The sequence below is a fragment of the Tamandua tetradactyla genome, chromosome 26 (assembly GCF_023851605.1).
Source record: "Tamandua tetradactyla isolate mTamTet1 chromosome 26, mTamTet1.pri, whole genome shotgun sequence".
Taxonomy (NCBI): Eukaryota; Metazoa; Chordata; class Mammalia; order Pilosa; family Myrmecophagidae; genus Tamandua; species Tamandua tetradactyla.
Genome location: NC_135352.1, coordinates 14,510,890 through 14,538,402, shown reverse-complemented (window position 1 = coordinate 14,538,402; position 27,513 = coordinate 14,510,890). Strand labels below are relative to the sequence as shown.

Below are 27,513 nucleotides of genomic sequence, written 5' to 3'. Positions count from 1 at the left end.
ACAATACCATTTTTTTCTTATCCTTTATTCCTCTTATTTTATTCCATTGCAAGTAATTTATAAATTAGCATTCAACAAACTAAATAGTGCTCACCACGAGCACCATTTTTCAGCCACGGACTACTCTGAAATACTGAGTCTAGTTTTCTCAGTTCGCAGAAATAGCTCAAGAGCTGATTTAGCGTAGGAAAAGAAAGGATCAAACTTTTATCATTGTAATACATTTCAAGTTGAAGAATTCTGATATTGTGTATAAACCAAGTTTTTTAGCCTCCCTCCTTCCATTTGCTGTCTTCATAGTGATTTCTGGTTAAGGTTTATAACAATTCCTCTGTTCAGGCTTCCTTTTTCTGATTCCATCAGGAAATACTTCTTTCCTAGAATTATAGGTAGTGAGCCTTCTGTTTTACTTTACTTACTACAAGAAAGATGAGACAAAAGAGAAAGAAAATAGTTGGGAGAGTGTGGTGGTCTAAAACTGAGCCAAGTATCTTTCCTATAAAAGATGCCTTTACTCAATTTTTAAAAATAATGTCCTGCCTTTAGATTGTTGGTGACCATTATGCCTTCCAGCTCAGTGAGTTGCATCATCTGTGCTTAATTTTATACTGTTTCAGCAGAATCATTTCATTTAAAAAACGTTTACTGAGCACAATGCTGTGTAGCAGCACTCTGCTTGGTACTCACCTCAGTGTCCTTGTGCCACTTAGTTTTCCTGTTTAGGGCCTGTAGCTCTTTAAAGTTGGATGGATACACAGTGTAACATTAAGGAAAAATTAACTTAACAACACTTGAAATAGAAAAATTTTTTCCAGTATTTTTTAAATTATTTTTAAAAATTTTTTAAAATACAACAAATGCAAACATTCATAACATATCATTCTGTTCTACATATATAATCAGTAATTCACAATATCATCACATAGTTGCATATTCATCATCATGATCATTTCTTAGAACATTTGCATCAATTCAGAAAAAGAAATAAAACAAAAACAGAAAAAAATTCATACATACCATACCCTTTACCCCTCCCTTTCATTGATCACCAGCATTTCAATCTAATAAATTTATTTTAACATTTGTTCCCCCTATTATTTATTTGTATTCCATATGTTTTACTCATCTATTGATAAGTTAGATAAAAGGAGCATCAGACACAAGGTTTTCACAATCACACAGTCACAATGTAAAAACCTTATCATTATACAATCATCTTCAAGAAACATGGCTACTGGAACACAGCTCTACATTTTCAGGCAGTTCCCTCCAGCCTCTCTACTACATCTTGAACAACAAGGTGATATCTACTTAATGCGTAAGAATAACCTCCAGGATAACCTCTCGACTCTGTTTGGAATCTCTCAGCCATTGACACTTTATTTTGTCTCATTTCGCTCTTCCCCCTTTTGGTCAAGAAGATTTTCTCAATCCCTTAATGCTGATTCCAAGCTTATTCTAGAATTTCTGTCCTGCATTGTCAGGAAGGTCCACACCCCTGGGAGTCATGTCCCACGTAGACAGGGGGAGGGCGGTGAGTTTGCTTGTTGTGTTGGTTGGAGAGACAGGCCACCTCTGAGCAACAAAAGAGGTTCTCTTGGGGGTGTTAGGCCTAATTTTAAGTAGGCTTGACCTATCCTTTGTGGGGTTAAGTTTCATATGAACAAATCCCAAGATTGGGAGCTCAGTCTGTTGCTTTGGTTGTCTCTACTGCTTGTGAGAATATCAAGAATTCTCCACTTGAGGAAGTTGAATTTTCCCCCTTTCTCACCATTCCCCCAAGGGGGCTTTGCAAATATTTTTTTACTCGCTGTTCAAATCACTCTGGGATTTATCAGGGCATCCTTCTGGACAAACCTACAAAATCTTATGCCCTACTCAAGGTTCCATGTACTTATGGTGTCCAATTAAGCTGTCCACATAAGTTATATTAGGAACTGCACTAGTCAAAATATAAATTTTGTACCAAATGAACATTTTTTACTTTAGCCTCACACATAAGTTAAAATTTTTAAATATTAATTACAATCTATTTTCAACACACTGCAGTATTGACATTCCTTTGTTCTTCATGCAAAAACATTTTTAAATTTGTGCATTTAGTCACTATCATTATACACTCTAGGCATTCCTATATTATACCCTCTCAGTCTTTATCATCTATCTTTCTTTCTGATTTCATTTGTGCCCCCAGTCCTCCTCCCTCTATCATTCTCACATTCAGCTTCATTCAGTGTTCTAACATAATTGTATTACAGTTAGGTAGTATTGTGCTATCCATTTCTGAATTTTTACAATCAGTCCTGTTGCACAATCTGTATCCCTTCAGCTCCAATTACCCAGTATCTTACCCTATTTCTATCTCCTGATGGTCTCTGTTCCCAGCTAAAATTCTCCAAGTTTATTCACTAATGTCAGTTCATATCAATGAGACTGTGCAGTATTTGTCCTTTTGTATCTGGCTAATCTCACTCAGCATAATGTCCTTAATGTCCATGTTGTTACATACTTCATAACTTTATTCTGTCTTACAGCTGCATAATATTCCAGGATTCCATCACATCGAATCACATCAAGAAATACTTTCCTGGAATTATAGTCAGTTTAGCCACTTCTCTGTTGATGGAATTTTGGTTGTTTCCATCTCTTCACAATTGTAAATAATGCTACTTAAACATAGGTTTGCAAATGTCCATTTGTGTCATTGCCCTCATGTCCTCTGAGTAGCTACCAAGCAATGGTATTGCCAGGTCATATGGCAATTTATACTTAGCTTCCTGAGGAGCCACCACACTGCCTTCCACAGCGGTTGTACCATTTGGCATTCCCACCAACAGTGGATAAATGTGCCTCTTTCTCCACACCCTTTCCAGCACTTGTCGTTTTCTGTTGTATTGTTAATGGCCATTCTGGTTGTTGTGAGATGATATCTCATTGTGGTTTTGATTTGCATTTCCCTATTAGCCAGGGAAGTAGAGCATCTTTTCATGTGCCTTTTGGCCATTTGTATTTCCTCTTCTAAGAAGTATCTATTCATGTCTTTTGCCCATTTTGTAATTGGGTTGGCTGTCTTTTTATTGTTGAGTTAAACAATCTCTTTATATGTTCTGAATACTACACCTTTATCTGATATATTGTTTCCTAATATTGTCTCCCATTATGTAGGCTGTCATTTTACTTTCTTAACAAAGTACTTTGATGCACAAAAGTGTTTAATTTTGAGGATTTCCCATTTATTTATTTATTTCCTCAATGCTCGTGCTTTGGTCTAGGTAAGGTCTAGGAAACTGCATCCCATTATAAGATTTATAAGATATTTCCCTACATTTTCTTCTAACAGTCTTATGGTCTTAAGTCTAATGTATAGGTCTTTGATGCATTTTGAGTTACTTTTTGTACAGGGTGTGAGATATGGGTCCTCTTTCATTCTTTTGGGTATGGATATCCAGTTCTCTAGGCACCATCTGTTAAAGAGACTGTTCTGTCCCAGGTGAATTGTTTTGACTGCCTTATCAAAGATCAATTGTCCATAGATGAGAGGGTCTATATCTGAACACTCTATTTGATTCCATTGGTCAGTGTATCTATCTTTATGCCAGTACAATGCTGTTTTGACCAATGTAGCTTCATAATATGCCTTAAAATCAGGTAGCGTGAGACCTCCAACTTCATTTTTTTTCCTCAGGATACTTTTAGCTATTCAGGGCACCCTGCCCTTCCAGATAAATTTGCTTATTGGTTTTTCTGTTTCTGAAAAGTAAGTTGTTGGAATTTTGATTGGTATTGCATTGAATCTGTAAATCAATTTAGGTAGAATTTACATCTTAACTATATTTAGTCTTCCAATCCATGAACACAGTATGCCCTTCCATCTATTTAGTTCTTCTGTGATTTCTTTTAACAATTTCTTATAGTTTTCTTTGTATAGGTCTTTTGTCTCTTTAAATTTATTCCTAAATATTTTTATTCTTATGTTTGCAATTGTAAATGGAATTCGTTTCTTGATTTCTGCCTCAGATTGTTCATTACTAGTGTATAGAAACACTACAGATTTTTGAGTGTTGATCTTGTAGCCTGCCACTTTGCTATACTCATGTATTAGCTCTAGTAGTTTGCTGTGGATTTTTCAGGGTTTTCGACTTAAAATATCATATTATCTGCAAGCAGTGAGAGTTTTACTTCTTCCTTTCCAATTTTGATACCTTGTATTTCTTTTTCTTGTCTAATTGCTTTGGCTAGAACTTCCAACACAATGTTGAATAACGGTAATGATAGTGGGCATCCTTGTCTTGTTCCTGATCTTAGGGGAAATGTTTTCAGTTTCTCCCCATTGAGGATGATGTTAGCTGTGGGTTTTTCATATATTCCCTTTATTGTGTTGAGGAAGTTCCCTTCTATTCCTATCCTTTGAAGTGTTTCAACAGGTAAGGATGTTGAATTTTGTCAAATGCCTTTTCTGCATCAACCAAGATGATCATGTGGTTTTTTTTGACTTGTTGATATGGTGTATTACGTTGATTTTCTTCTGTTGAAGCATCTTTGCATACCTGGGATGAATCCTACTTGGTCATGATGTATAATTCTTTTATTGTGCTGCTGGATTCAATCTGCTAGAATTTTGTTGAGGATTTTTACATCTATATTCATTAGAGAGATTGATCTTTAGTTTTCTTTTTTGTTATCTCTTTGTCTGGCTTTGGTATGAGGGTGATGTTGGCTTCGCAGAATGAGTTAGGTAGTTTTCCCTCCTCTTTGAAGAGTTGAGCAGGATTGGTACTAATTCTTTTTGGAATGTTTGGTAGAATTCACATGTGAAGTCATCTGGTCCTGAATTTGTTTTGGGGGAGCTTCTTAATAACTGATTCAATTTCTTTACTTGTGATTGGTTTGTTGAGGTCATCTATTTCTTCTTGAGTCAATGTTGGTTGTTCATGCCTTTCTAGAAAGTTACCATTTCATCTAAATTGTCAAGTTTATTAGCATAAAATTGTTCATAGTATCCTCTCATTACTTTATTTCTGTGGGGTTAGTGGTTATATCTCCTCTTCCATTTCTGATTTAATTTATTTGCATCCCCTCTCTTCTTTTTGTCAACCTTGGTAAGGGTCCATCAGTCTTATTGATTTTCTCATAGAACCGACTTCTGGTTTTGTTGATTTTCTCAATTGTTTTCATGTTTTCAGTTTCATTTATTTCTGCTCTAATCTTCATTATTTCTTTCCTTTTGCTTGCTTTGGGGTTAGTTTGCTGTTCTTTCTGTAGTTCTTCCAAGTGGGCAGTCAATTCCTCGATTTTTGCCCTTTCTTCTTTTTTGATACAGGCATTTAGGGCAATAAATTTCCCTCTTAGCACTGCCTTTGCTGCATCCCATAAATTTTGATATGTCGTGTTTTCATTTTTATTTGCCTCGCGATATTTACTGATTTCTCTTGTAATTTCTTCCTTGACCCACTGGTTTTTTAACAGTGTGTTCTTGACCCTCAACATATTTGTGAATTTTCTGGCACTCTGTTTATTATTGATTTCCAACTTCATTCCTTTATGATCTGAGAAAGTGTTTTGTATGATTTCAATCTTTTTAAATTTATTGAAACTTGCTTTGTGACCCAGCATATGGTCTATCCTTGAGAATGATCCATGAGCACTTGAGAAAATGGTATATCCTGCTGTTGTGGAGTATAATGTTCTATAAATGTCTCAAGTCTAGCTCATTTATTATTTTATTCAACTTCTCTGTTTCTTTATTGATCATGTGTCTAGATGTTTTGTCCATTGATGAGAGTGGGGAATTGAAGTCTCCAACTGTTATGGTACATGTGTCTATATCTCTTTTCAGTGTTTTCAGTGTTTGCCTTATATATTTTGGAGCATTCTGACTCAGTGCATAAATATTTATGATTGCTATGTCTTCTTGTTGAATTGTTCCTTTTATTAATACATAGTGTCCTTCTTTGTCTCTTTTAACTGTTTTACATTTGAAATCTAATTTGTTTGATATTTGTATAGCTGCTCCTCCCCTTTTCTGATTGTTATTTTCATGAAATATCTTTTCCCAACCTTTCACTTTCAACCTATGTTTATCCTTGGGTCTAAGATACATTTCCTGTAGATAACATATAGATGGGTCCTGTTTATTAATCCATTCTGCCAGTCTATGTCTTTTGATTGTGGGGTTTAATCCATTAATATTTTTGTTATTACTGTATGGGTAGTACTTTCTTCTACCATTTTGCCTTTTGGATTTTATATGTCATATCTAATTTTTCTTCTTTTTACCTTTACTGAGAGTCTTGCTTTCTACACTCTTCTCCACACCTCTCTCTCCTTTCTTTTCATATCTTTCTCTAATGCTCCCTTTAGTATTTCTTGCAGAGCCAGTGTCTTGGTCACAAATTCTCTCAGTGATTTTTTTGTTGAAAATGTTTTAATTTCACCCTCATTTTTGAAGGACAGTTTTGCTGGATATAGAATTCTTGGCTGGTAGTTTTTCTCTTTTAGTATCTTAAACATATCATCCCTCTGTCTTCTCGCCTCCATGGTTTCTGCTGAGAAATCTACCCATAGTCTTTTTGGGCTTCCTTTGTATGTGATGGACTGATTGTTTTTTTCTTGCTGCTTTCAAGATTCTCTCTTTCTCTTTGACATCTGACATTCTTATTTGTAAGTGTCTTGGAGTACATCTGTTTGGATCTGTTCTGTTTGGGGTACACTGCACTTCTTGGATCTGTAATTTTAAGTCTTTCATAAGAGTTGGGAATTTTCAGTGATAATTTCCTCCATTAGTTTTTCTCATCCTTTTCCCTTCTCTTTTCCTTCTGGGACACCCACAATACGTATATTCGTGTGCTTCTTGTTGTCATTCAGTTTCCTGAATCCCTGCTCGTATTTTTCCATTCTTTTCCCTATATTTTCTTTTTCTTGTCAGATTTCAGATGTTCCCTCCTCCAGTTCACTAATCCTATCTCCTGCCTCTTGAAATCTGACATTGTAGGTTTCCATTGTTTTTTTCATCTCTTCTACTCTACCTTTCATTCCTATAAGTTCTGTGATTTGTTTTTTCAGACTTTCGATTTCTTCTTTTTTGTTCAGTCCTTGCCTTCTTTATATTGTACCTCAATTCACTGATTTGATTTTTGATGCGATTTTCCATGTCTGTTAGAATATTCTGAATTGATTGTTTCAACTCCTGTATTTCATTTGGATTGTTGGTTTGTTCCTTTGACTGGGCCATATCTTCAATTTTCCTAGTGTGAATCATTATTTTGCTGACATCTAGGCATTTAATTGTCTTAATTAGTTTATTCTGGGGATTATTTTCACTTCTTTTACCTAGGATTTTCTTACTGGATGACTTTGTTGTCTGTCTGTTCTTTAACGTTCAGTTCATCTTATTCTGGACCACTAGCTTAGGTTTTGTTTAACAGATCACAATTTTTCAGTTCTTGTTTTCTTGTGTATTGCCCTGCCTGTATGGTGCCTTTCCTCCCCCCACACCCTAGGAGGGTCTGCTTAGGTATTATAGACCCCAGCCAGATTTTCCCAGACCAAACTGGCCTCCTCTCAATTTTCCCTGAGGGTGAGACCCAGCAGGTTGAAAGACTTTCCTATGAAGCCTCTGGAGTCTGTGTTTTCCTACCCTGCCCAGTATGTGGCACTTTTCTACCTGCAGGTCCCACCAGCATAAGATCATGTGGTATCTTTAACTTCAGCAGACTCTCCCTCCTAGGGGCATGATGGAGACAGAGGAGAGGTTTTAGGCTGGCTTTAATTACTTCAATTTCCAGGCCCTGGGGTCTGAATTCCTTGAGGGAGGGATTCCACCTGAGCTAGGCCCACCCCACTCCTGGGGAAGGCACAGGCTCCAGAGAAGCTCTCAGACAAGCTTGTTTCTGCCTATGCCTGGGGTAGTTGGAGTCTGAGAAGCCCTACTACTGAATCCAAAGATAGTCAAGCCATAGAAACAGCCACAAAAAAGAAAGAGAAAAATCCTTCTCAGAGCAGGACCCCAGTTCCTCAGGTTTGCCAATCAAGAGCATAAGTTGGTATGTTGCTTTGTGTACCTTCAGATCCTATGTGCCACCTCCTTTCCTTCAGGGCCTTTCAAGTATTCTGTGCTATCCAATCCAAGAGACCTCTGTTTCTTTTTTTCTTTTTTCTTTTTCCATCAGCTCTGCCCCCTCAGCACCAGGGCAAAAATCAGCAACCTCTGCTTTGACTCTAGGTTCAGCTGAGCTAGGCGCCTATTTTTAGTAGTCAGAATTTGTGAATTAATTCCACAATTGGAGCTTAGTTGCACTCAGCCCCTGCTGCTAGTAAAGTCCCTTTCTTTCCCCTCTGGGAAGTAGCCTGTGGGGGAGGGGTGCTGGCTGCCATGGCTTGAGGAACTCACGGTTCTGGGTGGGCTCACAGCCTGGGTCCAGCTGGTCCAAACTGGGGCACACTTGTGTGCCCAGTCACTGACATGGCCCCAGCAGTTGTTCTGTACTATTCCTGGCTGTTAGCTGCTCTGGAGGACGAACTAAATCTCACACCTCGCTAAGCCGCCATCTTGACACTCTGAAATAGAAAACATTTTAACTGTTCTCTAGATTATAGAATTTACACATGTTTATATGCAAATAAGTATGTGGACCTTCTCAGTATTATCCAGTCATCTATGAATTGGCTGGTCTGGGTACAATAGAGGTTAGAATCAACAGTCTGTGAAGCCTCCACATTAAGTAAGGCTTTAGTATTGCATTGGCTAGAAGAGTGATTTGTTTTTCTTCCTGTCCTTTCCAGGCTTACCCAGAGTATCTTATCACATACCAGATCATGAAGCCAGAGGCTCCCTCACAGACCGCCACAGCAGCAGAGCAGAAGACCTAGTGAATGCCCTCTGGTAAAGGCTCAATTGGATTTAAACCTGAGACTGGATTACAGCGGATTGTTTCCAACAAAAAATCAATATTCTCTAAATCCCTGACAGCCTAGAAATAAGCTGTTGGTCTTTTATAAAGCATTGCTATAGTGATGAATATAGTATGAGTAACTGATACATACTCAACTGCTACTGTTCCCATTGAGGAAATGTTTACAGGGGCGGCTTTTTAACATATCTCAGGCTCATTTTCACGCAGTTTCCCATTTCTAAAACCATATTATTTTGATCTAAACTTAGAAATGGAAAAAAAAAAAACACCATCAATATTGTTCAAAATTCGCACACTACATTGCTTTATTTGTTAAATATCTAATAGATATACACATATGACAGACCATTTTTCATTTTTTCCAAACCATTGGCTTTTTGTTTGTTTGTTTGTTTATTTTGAAAATGAGCCAGAGCCTTCTTGAGGATTTTTTGCACAAAGTCACACCGACTAAAATCATTAATTATGCAGCCAAGGCTTTTGACTGAGCAAAATTTAGTTTCCTTTTTTTTTTTTAACTTTGATTTTGTTTTATTTTCAAAGCATACTTCTCATAAACATGTATTTAAGTTTTAGTTTCTTTTTATTAATCGGCCAGTCTTATAAGGGAAGGACACAAACATCAACCTGACTAAGGAGCTCCCGAGTTCAGAAAAGTCGAAGCCCATGTGGACCACTTGTTCTTTCCAGTGCAAGCCTGCTTCAGAGGCATGCCAGACAGTGCTGGACATAAGAGAAAAAAGCACAACCAGTGCCATTTTTAAATGATACTATTGTGACTGTCAGAGGTGAAACAACTAGGGAGGGCTGTGAAAATGCAGCAGCAGTGAAGAGTGAGAGGAATATAGTGGTTTTATACCATGGTAGCAGGAAAATATAGAGAAGACTCATCAAATAATAAATACTTCCCTCTGCTGAATCTGTAGCCCCAGAATTGTTGCCTCCCCCTGCCCCAGTATTAGCTGCCTTATTTCCAATTCAGTAGAATTATTGTACTTCATTAGAGAGTCAGAAAAGTATTACTTTATGGTTTCTTTAGAGAGAGAACATTTAAATCCTGCTTACTGGATAGATATACACAAATGCAAGAATTTTGGTTTTTTATTCCAGAATTAGGGTTTATTTTGAGTAAGGTGCTTCAAAGAGTTTATATAAGTCCATTCACTTAAATTTTTGAACCACTTATTCAAAGTTCTTTATATATGTAGACAAGCAAAACAAAACCCTGAAACCAAAGCCCTTTCAGCTATTTTTTTAGAATGTGATCAAAAAATACCAGACTGCTTTTTTGTGTGAAATTACTACTTTGTTTCGCTTGTTTTAATCAAGATTTGCCAAGTGCACATTGACACTTGTAGAAAATAACCCATTGCACTTAACATGTATTTGCCCTTTTTACCTTAACTAAATATTGAATTGGGTGCATTATTTATTTACTTTGACATGCTGTGCATCTACTCAGCTTGAAGCAAAGGTAATATAAAAGTGATAAAAACCTAGGAAAAATGGTGTGACACAAACTTTCCATTTCAACTTAAAGCCTGGAAGACTAATTTGTTCTTTACAGGCTGTTTGAACTGTGACCTCATTTTATCTCCTGAAGAAAAAGAAAATGATTGTGTGCAAAAATTCTAGAAAAAGGCTCTTAAAATATACATTTTGCTTTCCTTTTGGCTTGAGTCCAATATTAGAACTAGGCATCCAGAACTAGTTTGAGTTTTGTAGCAGATCTTGCATGGGTCCTCAAACTTAAATCAAGAATTAGCCTCAGTTGTTGCTTCTATTGAAGTTTCAGTGACCCAAGCTGGGTGTTTGTGTCTTGACTACTTGTTTCATAGCACTAGAATTCAATATAAAGCTTCAAAGTTTGATATTCATTAAGAGGATTTTTTTCCCTCTTTTTTGCCATGTTTAACAAAGAGTTGAAGAAATTACATCAACATAGTTTTCAGTAGCTGTGAAGCTGTTAATTACTTGCCTCCCCACTTAGATATAGTTTAAAATGGTCAATACAGCCATGATTTTTAGTTAAGTGAAAGGGTTAATATGGTGTAGATATTGAAAGCTTTGTAGCTTCATTTAAAAGATAAGCCACTACCTGATTGTGGTAGTATGTCATTTCCATTGTACTAACTGCATTAATGGATATGCCAGTTTTAAACTTGGACCTTACACTTGAGAAATTAAACTGTGGTTCACTATTTAAACTGCCGATGTTACATATCTGATGTTATGTGTGCCGAGTAAAGGTACTATGTAAGGAAATCATTTGCAGTGGTTCTTGTCTTGTAATGATTCAAGTATATAGTAGTTCTTGGAAGAATGTGCATATGTTATTCGTCTGTAAAAGGAAATGGCTTAATTATCACAAGAACCAAATTTTTTTTTCAGAACTTGAAGGCCATAGGTCACCATAGTTGCACTTAAAAGTTAGCAAAAGATTACGTTTGGAATTTCCACCTATAGCAACGTGGATTATAAATATACTCTTTGGATTATAAATGCATGGTGTTAAATTGGACTGAAATGCATTTAATTTCTTATATATGTACTATATAGAAATTAACAAGTTGGGGACTTCTAATATGGCCACCCCTCCTCCTCTGTTTCCCAAACTGTATGGATAGAAAAATCTGGACATCTCCACCAACTCTACCCTAGTTCTAAGAGCAGAGGGTTTCTAAACCTGATGGTTCCAGTTTACCAGGTATTGATCAACTGGATGCTTGACTCAGGCATAGATTAAGTGCCCTGAATATATCTGGAAATATAATTAGCTCCAAGTATTACTTTTAACCCCACTGTTTTCCTCCCCTCTTCATCTTGGGTCTTGCAAAAAGAGACTGTATAGTTCTCTGTTTTCATATCACAACAGAAATGGGAATTAGGCGTCATGTGCTCTGCTCAGATTCTGCCACTTGTTAACAAATAACAGCATGGAACCCAGAGTTTTTTTCTATGCAAAATATTAGCAGTATATCCAGGATTCTTATTTACCTTTTCCTTCTTGGCATTTGGAATTTCTAGCTTTCCAAGTGACATAAGTAGAATAAATATTAGGATTTTTTCATTTTCCTCTGAGTTCAGTGATAGTGGTTAGACTAAGTTCCCTTTGCTCTCAAAATAGCAAGGTGCTCTGAAATACATAGAGAATATGGCAAATCAAGTTTTATAGATTAATATTTTATTATTATAGCTATTGTTCAGAAAAAAAGAAGTGTTTGGTTTAAGCTGAATAAACAGCAATAAAAAGCTGTAAGTTGTTGGGATTTTCCTTATTTCAGAAAAACCTTATGAACAAGTCTTTTTATTGTGCTTTCTGTTAGGCTGATCATCTTGCATAGAACTATCAACTTTAGTCATTCAGAGTCCACTCAGAACTAAAGTAGAATTTAAAATAGGGTTTAACATGTCAGAAATTTCTTTTAAGACTGAAGTTACATTTGTCTGATGTGAAATCAATTACAGAGAAATGAAAAGAAGGTAACTGGAACTGTGGAAGTGATATTTGAGCTTTGGTTGGACACATCTCACATTTGAAAATGAAATGCATTAAAAAAAATAGCAACCTAAAAAAAAATACCACCCTAAAAAAAGAAGTGAGCCTTCTTTAGGCACTTGTGCATTTTGAAATTAATAGACAAATTTTCTTCTTAAAAAATCCTTAACTATGGCAGAAACTCCTTAACCTTTTGTATTCTAATAAATTAAAAATTATAATTCCATTTTTAGGTATCAGTGAATTGGGCATGTCTCCGTGTGTTTCATACCTGTTCAGTTTATTTATATGAGGATACATTTCATAAGTAATGCTCCCTTATATACAATGAAGCTGATACAATAAATCAGTTCCAGTTTCTCCATATCTGAAATTCCCTAACTGCCAGATCTTTTGGTTTGAAGAAATGCTAGAAAGATTTCAAAACCCATCTAAGTAGTGTGTGGGGAAACAGTACAGCTCATAAAGCAAAACCATGTTGAATCTGAATGATGTGCAACATTTTTTTAATCATTTTAAAATATAAAATTATGATACTGAATGAAAGCCAGTAGTAGGCTAAAGACTTTATGTACTCTGCAAGACCAAATATGGTCATGGTGTGACCAATTTTATACATCTGCCAGAGAGTTCTGCCTCCTTTGAAATACATTTGTACTGTAGAAGTGACTGCATTTTTGACTCTTCATTCTTTCATATCTTCTTTTCTACTTGACTCTTTCACATCACCACACCCACCTTACACCCATTTGGTTGGGTTTCCCTCACACACCCATGATTCTGCCCCAAAATTCAAGATGAAAACATAGAAAACACATCTCTGAAAAAATGCAGTTAAAAATTAATAAATTAGAGCAGAAATATTTGAGATTAATAACTTGGACCTAGAAGATGACCTTGACTATATAATCATTGTCTTCATTATGCAAAGTATTTAAACCCTTGAATGCATATAACACCTGCTTCTGCTCCCATTGTTTCAAGCTCATCTTATCTTTGTGGTAGTAATATTTGTGTTTGATACCTTTAATCAAAATTATGTTCTAATAAAGGCTACAAAACTAAAAAGGTACTTTTATCAACAAGATTTATTAAAAACATTTACAAAACCGACTTTGACAAAATCTAGAAAATGTTTCCTAGCAACAGCCTTTGAAGTAGTAATTGTATTTTCACATTGTAACGTTGGTCTGTGTAAGTAACCAATGTAGTGACTCTTTGGTTCATTATTGGTGTTTTACTTTTAGTCTCTGTGTTACCCGCCAGTGGCAGGGGATTCCAACCACCCACCCCCACCTTTTTGTTTTTGCATTTGCCTATTTGTAGGATTGTCAGTTAAATTTGAATTTCAGACAAATAATTTTTAACAAAGGTATGTTCTGTGGCAGTGTTTGGCACTAAAAAATTATTTATCCAAAATTCAAATTTAATTGGGCATCCTGTTTTTTTTGTTCTGTTTTGTTTTTCTAAATATGGCAGCCCTATCAATTTAGTCATGGAAAATCACTTACCGCATGTAAATTCTTCTAGTCTTCAGTATCTTTCACTTGGAATGGAAGACCGTTATTATTATTATTATTATTATTATTGCCTCACCCTCTTCTTATTTCCAAAAGAGGGCATCAAGGAACTTTAACCTGCCTGCATGGTGGGTCTCTATTTAAGACATCTTTGTGATTATATTTAACCTGTAATTGTGCTTCGGCTAAATGTCTAACTTTACAGTACTTGTAATTGTTTAATATTCAATAAAACCATTTTTAAAATACTCTGTGTGGGGGTAGCTGTTAGCTCTTAAATGTTTCACTTTACCCTGTTTGTTCATGTTAGCCTGACCAACCCTAACATCACTGACCTAGAACTGGCAGAATACAAATAACAACCGTCCTTTGCCATCTTCTTAGGGCCATCTGTTTAAAATGCCTTGTCCTCACTTCCAAACCCACATGGGAGTTACTGAAGTACAGCAATAGCAGGAAACCAAAGATTCCTTTTAGTAAAATCTTTAAAATACAGGGCTTTGGGCTTTGGAGTCAGACTTCATACCAGTTCCAAGGACAGCCAGGAGGCTCTGCACAACTTAATTGCTCAGAGACTTGTTCTCCACCTATTGTTCGGGGATTGGGTGAAGAGGGTGTGGGCAACACCAACCTCATGTGATGCTCAACATTAAATGCCTAGCACATGGAACTAAGGGAATTTTTTCTTCCTCTCTCCTTTCTCCATGCATCATGATCCATTAGAGAACAGATTAGAAGTTAGAAGTTGACGTTTTTGCTTTTGTTTTTTGCATAGGCTGGCACTGGGAATCGAACCCAGGTCTCTGGCATGGCAGGTGAGAATTCTGCCACTGAGCCACCGTTGCACTGTCCTAGAATTTTATGTGTAGCATCTTTGGGCTTGTGAGAGGCCCATGGAAACATAAATTAGGTACTTGGAAGCACTGTAGTAACCCTGAAAATAATACCAATAGCTGCCATCAAGCCTATACCATGAACAGGTACTTTAAATATATTGTCATTGATAATCCCAGCTACCCTGCAAAATAAATAGTTTTTAATTCCCATTTTACAAATGAAGAAAGTTAAATTCGAGGTGGTGAAGTAGTTTATTTTATATCCCAGAATTCTTTCCATTTTGACTATGGTACCGATTGATAAGCACTGAAATCTGACTACTTAAAGAGTTTCAGTGACTAAGCAGGAATGAAAACAGTTAATGCTGCTACATGATTTTTTTTATCAGTATTTGACGAGATGATCAGAAAATAATAACTTAGAATTTCAGCCGCTTGGTTAGGTTAATGATACAGAAGTATCCCAAAAGCTTGCTTTTATAACTTGAACTACCATGCAAGGAGCTATAGATAAAAATCAAAATGCAAAGCGGGAGTTAGGTAGAGGGGGGTGGGTGGCAGGCTATAATCATTTGCTGGATTGGATTTAGTTTCTGCAGAAAATAACTCTTTTTTTTTTGCTGGAAAGTTAAATTCCGTTACTATAAAGGGATAGGTGCTTCTTGGGCAGCAAATTTGGTGGGGTTTTTGGGCAGCAAGTTTTGAAGAACTGTTTTTGAAGACCGTTAGTCTAAATTGGAAGCCCTTGTTGTGGTCTGCATGCCCTATTATAGCATTTGTAAACCTTTATCACTTGGCGTGGTTCACTTTTCCTCATTGTTTATAATCGCAAGACAGTACAATAGGTTTCTAAGGTGAGGAAGGACCTCACTGTATTGAAAATAAGAGAAATCATCTGTCCCCATTAAGTTGGGACCTACCTGCCAGCTTGTATGGTTGACATCTGCTCTGAAGCCCTGAATATAGAAAAAATAGAAGTGAAAGGGACATGATTTCTATATCTGCATTTCACCAATTCCACCTGTACTATACTGTTAATAAAACAACTTTGCATAGGTAAGACAATATGTAGACAAGAACATGTTATAAAGTGAGTATTCATAATTCTGTTTACAAATTGTATGTAATAAGACATTGTGTAAGATAACATGAATATGAATTGTCAGGGTTATGTAGAGGCTGAAGTTGTCAGGAAACCAGTGACTGCCATCTACCACTGAATTGCCTACCAAGAAATTCTGTGAGGGTCAGATATCTTTACTTTTCTAACTGTCAAGTAGGAATACTGTCAACCGAATAGTGATTTCATGGGAATATTTGGAAGATATACAGGATGATACGAATCAAAGTCTCGGGGGCACTAGGGGAAATTGGAAGTATAATGAGAGGTTCAGATGAAAAAATGGTCTGCAAGTGAAACTAGTTTGCAGAAGGTCTGTATAAATCAAGAGTAAGTACCAGCTCTGCCATCATACTGCCTGAGATCATAATGCAGCTCTGCCACTTAATAACCACATGACCCTGGGTTCTTTGTCCTCCCTGTGCCTCAGTTTCCTCATCTTTTAAAATTAATATATTACTACTTCATAGAGTTGCTGTGAGAATTACATGAACTAGCTTGTATAGTAAGTGTCAGTAAGTGGTAGATAGTTTTTTAGCTGATATAAAAAATGCTTGCCCCTCCAAAAGCACATGATTGATTAGAAATAAAGGAAGCTAGAAGAAATCAAGTCAATATTGCTCTTAGAGCCCTTAAAGAGATTTCTGCTGGATTGTAACCCAAGGTACTACAGAGTAAAGTCAGATGCCCAAGGCCAGCCCTAAGATTTTATCACCAAACTACCCTCCATAGCCTGGACAGAGCTAGCAGCTGTAAGGACAGTTCATGGATTTTAATCGGTGGTAAATTGATTGTCTCTGTGGCTGAGGACATCTACAACCGACTGAAGAGATTGCCTTCAACAATGAGAGACATCTCATCCAATCAGTTGAAAGCTTTAAATGAAGAAGTGATATCAGCACTCAACAGGGAGAATTTTCATCTCTACTTCACTCAGCCAGTTTCTCCTGGAGAATTCATCAAAAACCTTCATTAGACTTCCCAGCTTCTGGCCTGCCTAAATTTAGAATTGCCCATCCCCACAGTCACATAAACTGATTCCAATAAAATATCTCATAATAAAAAAAAAAGAAAAGCCTGAAACTGATCAGAATTAACCCCAAGAAGGCTGCCACAGACCCAAAACAGACATTTTCTTGGGGGCAAGGGATTGGGGTGGGGGGATTCGGAAAGAGGCATCATATTTAGTAAGTATATCTAGGAATTCAGAAAGGAAACTGTCCAAAATGCAATCAATGCAACTGTATCCTTGATGATGGAAAGACTCAGCCAGTTGAACGTTTTCTTGAATTTGAACACAAAATGTTGAGGTAAAGAAGTATGTGGTTTCTTTGACAGCTGGATGTCAAGGTGTTTGGTTGCCACCCAAGTTGACCTGAACCTGATTTTATTCTCATCACCTGTACTGGTGTGAAACTGTTGAATACCCCAGGAAAAACATGTTCTTTAATCATGATTCATATTGCTGTGTGGGATCTTATTAAGTTGTTTCCGTAGAGATATAACCCACCACATTTTGAGTGGGTCCTTTTGTTTAGATGGTTTTCATGGAGATGTGTCTCTACATATTCAAAGTGGGTTGCTTACTGGAGTCCTTTAAGAGGGAACCGTTTTCGAAAAACTTCAGAGCCAACACAAGACCCAGATGTTTGGAGATGCAAAAAGAAAATGTCCTGGGGGAAGTTGTTTGAAACCAGAAGCCAAAGGTCCAGCAGATACCAGCCACATGCCTCTCCAGCTGAGAGGTGTTCTGGACCTATCAGCCTTTCTTGAGTCAAAGTATATTTCCCAGGATGCCTTAGTTTGGACATTTTTATGGCCTTAGATCAGTAAACTTGTAACATAATAAATTCCCTTTATAAAAGCCAACCCATTTCTGGTATATTGCAGTCTGGCATCTTTAGCAAACTAATACACCACCCAATAGCATTTATTTTCATCTTAACCAGGAGTAAGGGAAAAACAGGTTTATTCAATAATTTTTGATAGTACAACCCTGTTCCAAATCAATTAGTCATGATGAGTTTCTTTTTCATTGTCCTTGATTATTGCTGTTTAGCTATTGGAGTCCTTCTGATTTGTCTCCCTGATCAGATGATTTTTCCTTGATACCACCTAACACAGTGACTTGAATATAAAACATTGACTCTATTTCCAAGCTCCATTTGAACAGACTGTCACCTTGACAGAGTGATCTTTAATAAAGGGGGTGTAGCTTGATCCTTTAAAATAACCTAAGCTGGCCACATGCCTTGCTTTGAGGATACAAATGCAAAATAACATTTCACGGTGTATGAGAACTGGATTGGGGCTTTAGAGATTCATCTCATCCTTACATGTCATTTTATTGATGATGAACTTTGCAAGGGCCAAAGACATACTGAGGCAGAGCAAGCACTAGAACCCAAACTCCTGACTTTTGTTTGGAATTAGAAGTAGCATTCCTATCCTCTGGCACTAATTCTTTTTTGTTATTGTTTGGCATGGGCAGGCTCCAGGAATCAAACCTGTGTCTCCCACGTGGCAGGTGAGAATTATGCCACAGAGCCACTGTTGCACCACCCCTCTGGCACTAATTCTTACAAAGGCTACCTTTACTTCTTCCCATGTCTTTCTCTTTCTTCTAACCTTCCACGGACAGCTACCAAGTCCTATAGAAATACTTCACCTACAAAATCTCTCATTCATCCCTAGATCAGGCCTTCACCCAGACTAACATAATAATCTCTCACCTCCATGATCTGCTACCAAAACCTTCATAACACCAAATTCTGATTAGCATACTGTCACATGGGAAATTACCTTGACGCAATGTGCAATGGTAATTGTCCACACACACAAGCCATTCCAGAGGTCATGGAATAGAAAGGTTCAGATCAAATTAAGATGTTTAACTAATTTGCATTAAATTTATTTAATGAATTATATTTAAATTTAGACATTAATATTTAGATGCATTAAATAAATAATATAGCAAGAAGAAAGGAGAAAGAAATGGGTTCACACACTTAGGATAGGGTGCACCAGGCAGAGGACTTAACTACCTGAATCTTGAGTTATACAATGTACACATGTCCTCCTTCTCTCTGTCCCTGCTTCCCCTTCTTCTCTCTCCTCCCTTCCTCCTCCTCTGTTGCATCAGCCATCCCTCCCATGGTGTAATTTCAAGAGTACCTTTTAGATTGGAGGAAGAACGTAATACAAGGATGATGCAAAATAAACTGCCTAAGACTTCCTTGCCCAGAAAATCCCGGCTCAAGTATTTACTCAGCAACGCCATTCCACCCAGAGCCAAGTGACCACTGGATTCTAGGTGTTAACTCTTTGCCAAGTAGATGCTCTATGAAACTGCATTGCCATCGTTTGTATTTGAATGTCTCCACCACCAGACTGAACTACTTGGAACAGCTATGTGACATTGTCTTGGTCTTCCTAGTACTGGACCAAGTACCCGTTGTTAAATTGAACAGAAATCCTGTGATTGGAATATGCATCATGAATTTTGGATTACAGAGGCGTCTGATTTTGGCTGGCAGAAAGGTGGGATTAGGGAAACTTTCAGAGGAAGAGAGAACTGCCCTGAGTCTTGAGGAATGACCAAAAGTTAGCCAGGCAAGGGGAAAGCCTTCCAGACCAAGGTAAGGTATGTACAAAGGAACAGAGATGAGAGAGAATAAGTTATATTCAAGAAACTGAAGGCAGTTGGGCATGGCTAACATAGCATGACAATGGTGAGCAGGTGAGAGTGTAGGCTCGAGAGGGAATTAGGGCCAAAATCCTGGAGGGCTTCTATGTCTCTCTCACATATTTGAAGAATCCTTTCATGTAGCTAGTGGAATACCAATGAGGAATTTTCAACTATTTATACTATCAGAACCCTCAGTAAAATGTATTGTTTAGTATGCATGACTGTAGAGAAACTGCAGGACTTTTTTTGTAAAGAAAAATATTCTAGAACATTTTCCAATATAGTTTCCCCCTCCCACCCCATCAACATCCTTCTCCCATTAATATTAGTCCAAATTGTTTGACATACATAATAAGGGAAGAACAACGAACCCACCAATTTGCTCAACTTACTCATGAGTAAATTGTATTGGAATCCTACATCATCCTCCCCAAGACCTGTCTCAAAGGAGTTAGAGGCTATAGCTTCTTAGAATCACTTTGTCTACCAAATGCATGCACATACACACACACACAAACACACAAAGCAAATTCATCACTTTCTTCCTCTCTCCTACCCCGTTCCCTTGCCCGCTGCCCCGTGTCATCAATTGTGAACTGATCTGGCCTCCAGTAGACTGAGAAGTGGAGGGTGGTTATGCAATGACTTACAGCAGCTAATGAAAATGTTTCTTTATATCATAAAAGTGCATATAAAAACATTTTTATATTTGAACATTGTGTTTAATTTTTGGTATGTAGTATATGCTTCGTTACACTAGACTGACCTCTGTTAAAAATGAAGTTTTAGCTCATGTAATTTTAGACAGTTTCCAGAATATCATAGAGATATTTTCTTCCTCCCCCAACTTCCCTCCTCCCCCCGGCCAAAAAAAAAGCTCACTCTGTTAAAATGATTTAAAGTCATTTTAAAATAATCCTTTTACTGTCTCCCTAAGTTGTCACATAGTCACCATCCCAATCCCTCTGGCAAGATAGTCTTACATATAAGGTTCTCATTAAGCATGAACCCTCCCTATTTGGTACCCAGAATTGGAAGACTCAAATAAATATCCCCCTTTTTAGTATTTTGTTTTCAAAAGTTAATTTCTAAAGAGGCTTAATTACATATTACAGAGCTTCTTTGATTTACCAAGAGACTGCTTGAAAATCTTCCATTTGTCCACAGAGCTACTCAAAAGGTGCATAACTTCATTTTCACCTGTGGTAAATCAAATTATGTACCTCAATTTAGACATGTTCTTTGTCTTATCCACATGTCTGAGGAAGTGAACCTATTGTTAGTAGGGCCCCTTGAAGATGTTATTTGTTGTTAAGGTGTGGCCCAATTGAATAAGTGTGGTTCTTAATCTGAATTGCCAGAGGGTTTATAAAGAGAACCCATAAATCACAGAAGTGAGCAATGAGAAGATATCACTATGTGACAGGCAGACATAGAAGCCAAGGAACCCTAAGGATTGCTGACAGCCAACACCAGAATGCTACGGATCTTTGATAGAAAGTGAGCTTTGTTGATAATCTTGATTTTGGACTTTTTTCTAGCTCCAAAACATGAGTTAAAAAATTCCCGTTGTTTAAGCCAACCCATTGTGTGGTATTTGTCATAGCAGCCTGGCAAACTAAGATATCGACACATGCCAATTGTTTCACATTCCATTTTCCTCCCCACCCCATGTTCCCTCACACCAGAAAGCAGCAACTGCTCTGCCCGGTTCCTATCCCCTGAGAGCTGGTGTCAGGAACTATCACATATCTTCCTGACACCTCTCATCAGTCCCTTTAGATGCACTTGGGTAAGTCAGGCTCATACCAGTTCCTCAGTCACATCAAAATTTGGTTCATTGTTCCAGCATTTATTGAGCTTTAATTCTTAGACTTTCATAACTCTTGCCCATTGCCTTAGCAAAAACTTCATCTCACTCTCACTTTCTACCTCTCCATTTGTGAGCCACAAGGAACAAAAATGCACCCATGTTCCATCATCATCACCATAATTATCATCTTACAAAGACCTTTCCATGCATTACACCATTGATCCTTTTTCTATATCAAGATATTGAGGTATTGTTAACCTCATTTTATAAATGAAGAAATCAAATCTTAGTGGTAGAGCCAGGGGTCAAATGTGTGTTCTCTGATTCCAAATCCTATGCTACTCAAACAAAGGAAAGCCCTCTGATTGACATTAAATTGGCCTCAGAAGAAAGATTGCATCCCATCCCTCTGACCTCCTGAAAATGGTCTGTTGTAACTTTTCAAATCTCCAGCCATGCCATCTACAGCTTCTTCTAATTAAACATGCTCTTGCAAATACTACCATTTCAAGGTGAAATATGCTCTTTTCCATTTTTGAAATAATTATAATTCTTCCCAACTTTTTGCTTTTCCCAAATAGGCTACCCTGGAAACCTACCTATCCAATATTATAATAACATTTCCAAAGATGTTTTGAGTCCCAACACCTAACTTTTAGAAAATAGCTTGATGATCTTTAATAACCTGTGGCCAAGCCTGGAGAAAGGTATTGAAGAGAAATTTTTTTTAAGCATTTAGAGTGAGGGGCTTGTGTTTTTTAACAGGTCATTGTGACAGGGCAATTGGTATTTCTGTGCATGTCTTGATAGAAAAGGATGAATCCTTCAATGTATTCAACTAATATTTATTGAACACCTACAAGCCAATTGTCCTGCTTGGCTCTGGAAATAATCATGATAAAAAAAATTGGGATTCCTGTAACATAGAGTTGATATTCAAGACAATCACCAGAGACCATTCCCAAGATGACCCAGATGTAAGAATTAGCAGACAAGGATTATTAAAGAAAACATTATAACAGTGCAAAAGAGCATAAAGGAAAATATGCTTATAAAAATAAAATCTCAACAGAGAAATAGAAAATACAAATAAGAACTAAATATAAATTTTAGAACTTAAAATTTTAGAACTTGTGTATCTAGAGCCACAGTGGCTCAGCAGGCAGAGTTCTCACCTACCATGCTGAAGACCCGGATTCAATTTTAAATTAAAATTTGATATAAAATAGGGTGGGTTTAATAGCAGTTGGGAAATAGAAGAAAATTCACTGAATTTGAAGCTAGATCAATAAAAATTATCTGATCTTAAATGTAGAGAGAGAAAAGATCAAAAGAAATAAACGGCCCTCACACATTGGGACAACATCAAATAGTCTTATATATATATATATATATATGATATTAGAGGGATATTAGACTGGAACAAAAATGCTTGAAGAAATAATGACTAAAAATTTCTCAATTTTGGTAAAATACATAAATTTACAGATTCAAGTAGCTCAACATATCCCAGCTAGGTTTTGCATGGCTCAAGCTTCGAAACATCAGTCACACCCCTGCAAAGACATTCCACCTACAGCTTCCGTCTGAGAGCTTCCTTCCACAAGGCCACAAGGCATGATCACCCTAACCACATATGGTTCAACACATGATCTATGAAGTGAGATGATCTAATATGAAAATGCCACTTTATAGGAGCAAATGCAACCAATTGGTCCAATTAAATGTCTTTTCTCAGGAGTCTAAATGCAAAGAGGTAAGCAACTGGTAGCAAGGGAAAAAGCTTAAAGGCTTTATTAAGTACGCTGTCTTCAATTGCTGAAAGGACCCACATGACTCAAATAGTTTATACTCATATAACAGTTTTATTACTGGCTAATGGTACAGTACAGCAGTAGCCAGGAGAAAGATGTGCATTGAAAGGTGTTTGGAGATATCAGTGGCAGGCTTCTTTATCTTCCCACTACAGAGTTGGGTAACACAGGATGTGCATTGATTTCAGGTCTTGAACCATGACGAGGGTACCTGTGAAGCACTTTGTACCAAGGAGCCCAAAATATACACATGTAAAGAGTCTTTAATAGTGAACTTGTCAGATATACACCCTACATGTCACCCACCCCCCAAGTTCCACTGAAAACCAGTTACAAATCATAGACCCAATTCGTATTACTGAATAATGCTGACTAATACATCCTGCTCCCAGGATGATGAAGCTATGATTACAGCAGATCATTTATTTTTGGTTACTGCATTCCATGGCACTGGCCAAGAGTCAATAGCTTTGGAGATAAGCATGTGGTCATAGCTGAGATTAATCCATGCTATGCAAAGACACACAGAGAAATATAAGAAGAAACAGAGACATTGTTTGGATCTGGAATAAGGAATTAAACAGCTGCTGAGGAGGCTATGATAACCCAGTCACTAGAAGTGCATGGGATCCCAACTGGCCTGTAGATCTTCTAGCAGCTGGTACTGCATTTCTATGTTCCTGTGATTAATCCTTGGAGGTCAGGATTTCTTTCTTTCTTATTCCCCATATTTCTTTATAATAAATTCTATTACTTGAGGGAACCAAGCAAGTCAAACACACTTCTGAAGTTTAATAATGGAGACTGTGTCCTAGATGATCGCTTGAGTTCCTGTCTGCATTTGCATTATATACTATTGCCATTACAATAGTAATGCCCCAACCTGCTAATTTTGGAAATTATTAATTATCATTTAGCCTGATTAATTTTTAATGGTTAAAAGTTTTTCCTTCCTCCTTCCCAATTTCATTATTTTTTATGTGTATTATATGTTATTTTCATCTTCTGTATAAATGAGATTATAAATTACTCACCTTAGTCACCTAAGAGATTAAGGTAGAGTAAGAAGCCTCAGTCACAGTCTAGGGAAAAGGAATCAGCACTAGCAACAGAGAAGACCTTTAAAGCCTTAGATGAATGGTAAGGGAGGAGTTATAGTTGCTCTCTTCTCTTAATGTACTTTTAAAAATAGAAAAAAGAAAAGTAGGTGTTCATTCAGGACTTTCAAAGGGAAAAGCAAAATGTGAGTAAAAACTATGGCTTTCTTAGTTACTTCCATTACAAGATATACAGGTCCTAAGAATTATGAAATTATTTGGGAAGCAGGTGAACATGACTAGGTCCTGGAACTCACCAAAGGAAAAACAAACCTTATTACAAGACTATAGTAATCCAGAAAGTGCGTTATTGAGTAATGATACACAAAGATCAATGAAATAGAATTGAGTCAAGAAAAAAACTACATTTATGGTGAATTGATTTTCAACAGGTGTGCTAAGACAATTCAATGGAGGAAGAAAAGTATTATCAACAAATGCTGCTAGGACAACTGGATATCCACATACCAAAGAATGAAGTTGGACCCCTAACTCACACCATATATCAAAATTAACTGAAAATGGGTGATACAACTAAATGTAAGAATTAAAATTATAAAACAGGCGGGCCGCGGTGGCTCAGCGGGCAAAGTGCTTGCCTGCTATGCCGGAGGACCTCGGTTCGATTCCCGGCCCCAGCCCATGTAACAAAAACGGAGAAACAAAATACAATAAAACAAGAAAATGTTTAAAAAAAGATGTTTCCCTTCCTTCCTTCTATCCTTCCTTCCTTCTCTCTGTCTTTCCTTTAAAAAAAAAAAAAAAAAAAAAAAAAAATTATAAAACAGTTAAAAGTAAACATAGGAGTAAACCTTTGTGACCTTGGGTTAGGCAATGGCTTCTTAGATATGACACCTAAAACATATGCAAAAAGAAATTAAATACATTGGGCTACCTTAAAATTAAAGACATTTGTGCTTCAAAGTACACCATCAGGAAAGTGAAAATACAACCCACAAAATGGTAGAGAATATTTGCAAATCATATTTCTCGTAAGGGACTTATATTCAGAAGATCTAAAGAACTCTCATAATTCTTTAAAAAATTATATAGCCCAACTAAAACATGGAAAAAGTATTTAAATAAACGTTTCTCAAAAGAAAGATATCCACATGGCTGATTACAATTAGCACATGACAAGATGTCAACATCATTAGTCATTCAAGAAATGCAAGTCAAAACCACAAGGAGATACCACTTCACACCCAGTAGAATAGCCAAAATCAAAAGGACAGATAATAACAAATGTTTATGAGGATGTAGAGAAATTGGAACCCTCATGCATTGCTGGTGGAATTTCAAAATGTTGTGGATAATTTGGAAACTAATTGGGAGTTCCTCAAAATACTTCAGGGAGTTACCATATGATCCAGAAATTCCACTGCTGTATATATGAAAGAGAAATGAAAACTTATGTCCATGGAAAAACTTATACACGAATAATCATAGTAAGCATTATTCATAGTGAGAAATAGCTTAATGTCCATCAACTGATGAATGGATTTTTCAAATGTGATATATCCATACAGTGGAATATTATTCAAGAATAAAAGGAATGACTACTAATACATGCTTCAATTTAAATGAATCTTAAAAGCACCATGCTAAATGAAAGTAGCCAGTCACAAAAAATCCACCTATTATATCATTACATTTATATGAAAATCCAGAATAGGGAAATATAGAGATAGAACATACATTAGTGGTTGCTTAGGCTGGGGGTGGAGTATGGGGATGAGGATGTGGTAGTCTGAAGTTGTATATAATCTTAGAAAAGACACGTTCTTAAATTTAATCCATTCCTGTGGATATAAACCCAATGTAAGTAAGACATTTTGATGAGGTTACTTAAGTTAAAGTGTGTTCCCCTGCAGTCAGACTGGGTCTTAATCCTCTGATTGGAGTCTTTAAAAGAGTGATATTTGAACAGAGAAAGCCATGGAAGCAAGAAGCTGAAATCAATAAAACCTGGAAGAGAAAGGAGAGACTAGCAGATACCACCATATGCCTTGCCATGTGACAAAGGAGTCAAGAATCTCTAGTCTTCAGGAAAAAAACATCTGCTTGATAATGACTTGATTTACCCAGCCTCAAAACCATGAGCAAATACTTTCCCATTGTTAACCTGACCCATTTCATAGTATTTCCCTTGAGCAACCTAGGAAACTAAAATAGGGGATATAGCCAAAGGGCACAGAGTTTCTTTTTTTTTTTTATCTAGTATTAGTATAACTGCCAATAGTTTAAAAAAACATTTTTTAGTTTTAAAATATAACATATATATTATATATATATAATATATTATATACAAAGAAACAAAAGAAAAAGCCAATAGTTTTTAAAGCACACTTCAACAGGCAGCCACAGGACAGTTCCTAGAGTTTGTCATGGGCTACCATGCCCTCAATTCAGATCTTTCCTTCTAGCTGCTCCAAAACACTGGCGGCTTTATCAGAGTCATAATAATACAGCATGTATCCTTTTGTGTCTGACTTATTTCACTCAGCATTATGTCCTCAAGGTTCATCCATGTTGTCATAAGTTTCAGGACATCATTTTGTCTAAATGCTGCATAATATTTCATCATATGTATATATCACATTTTGTTTACCACTCATCTGTTTATGGGCACCTGGATTGTTTCCATCTCTTGGCAATTGTGAGTAGTGCCATAATGAACATCAGAGTGCAAATATCTGTTCATGTCACTGCCCTCAACTCTTCTGGGTATATACCAAGGATTGGTATTGCTGGGTCATAGGACAACTTAATATTTAATTTTCTGAAGAATCACCAAGCTAATTTCCACAGTAGCTGAACCATTTTACATTCCCACCAACAGTGAATAAGTGTTCCAATTTCTCTGCATCCCCTCCAACATTTATAGTTTCCATTCTTATAAGTGTGAGGGGATATCTCATTGTCATTTAATTGCATTTCCCTTATAACCAGTGAAGATGAGCAGCTCTTCATGTGCTTTTTAGCCATCTGTATTTGCTCTTCAGAAAAGTGCCTATTCATTCCCTCTGCCCATCTTATAATTGGGTTTTTTGTTCTTTTGTTGGTGAGCTGTATAATTTCCAATATGTGGTTCCCAAATATTTTCTCCCATTGAGTTGACTGCCTCTTCATCTTTTTAACAAAGTCCTTTGAGGCATAGAAGTTCTTGATCTTAAGGAGGTCCCATTTGTCTATTTTTTCTTTCACAGTTTGT

At 36.8% G+C, this 27,513-nt stretch overlaps 1 protein-coding gene across 2 annotated transcripts in view; it reads left to right on the top strand.

Annotated features, from left to right (window-relative positions):
- The window catches only part of TNKS (tankyrase), a 293,729-nt gene extending 282,552 nt beyond the window's left edge, over window positions 1-11,177 (top strand). For both annotated transcript variants that reach the window (XM_077144426.1, XM_077144427.1), the window contains exon 27: window positions 8,782-11,177. In XM_077144426.1, the coding sequence (XP_077000541.1) occupies window positions 8,782-8,868 (87 nt within the window). In that variant the 3' untranslated portion in view covers window positions 8,869-11,177. The remainder of the gene's footprint in view (window positions 1-8,781) is intronic.
- Window positions 11,178-27,513: the final 16,336 nt, after the last annotated feature.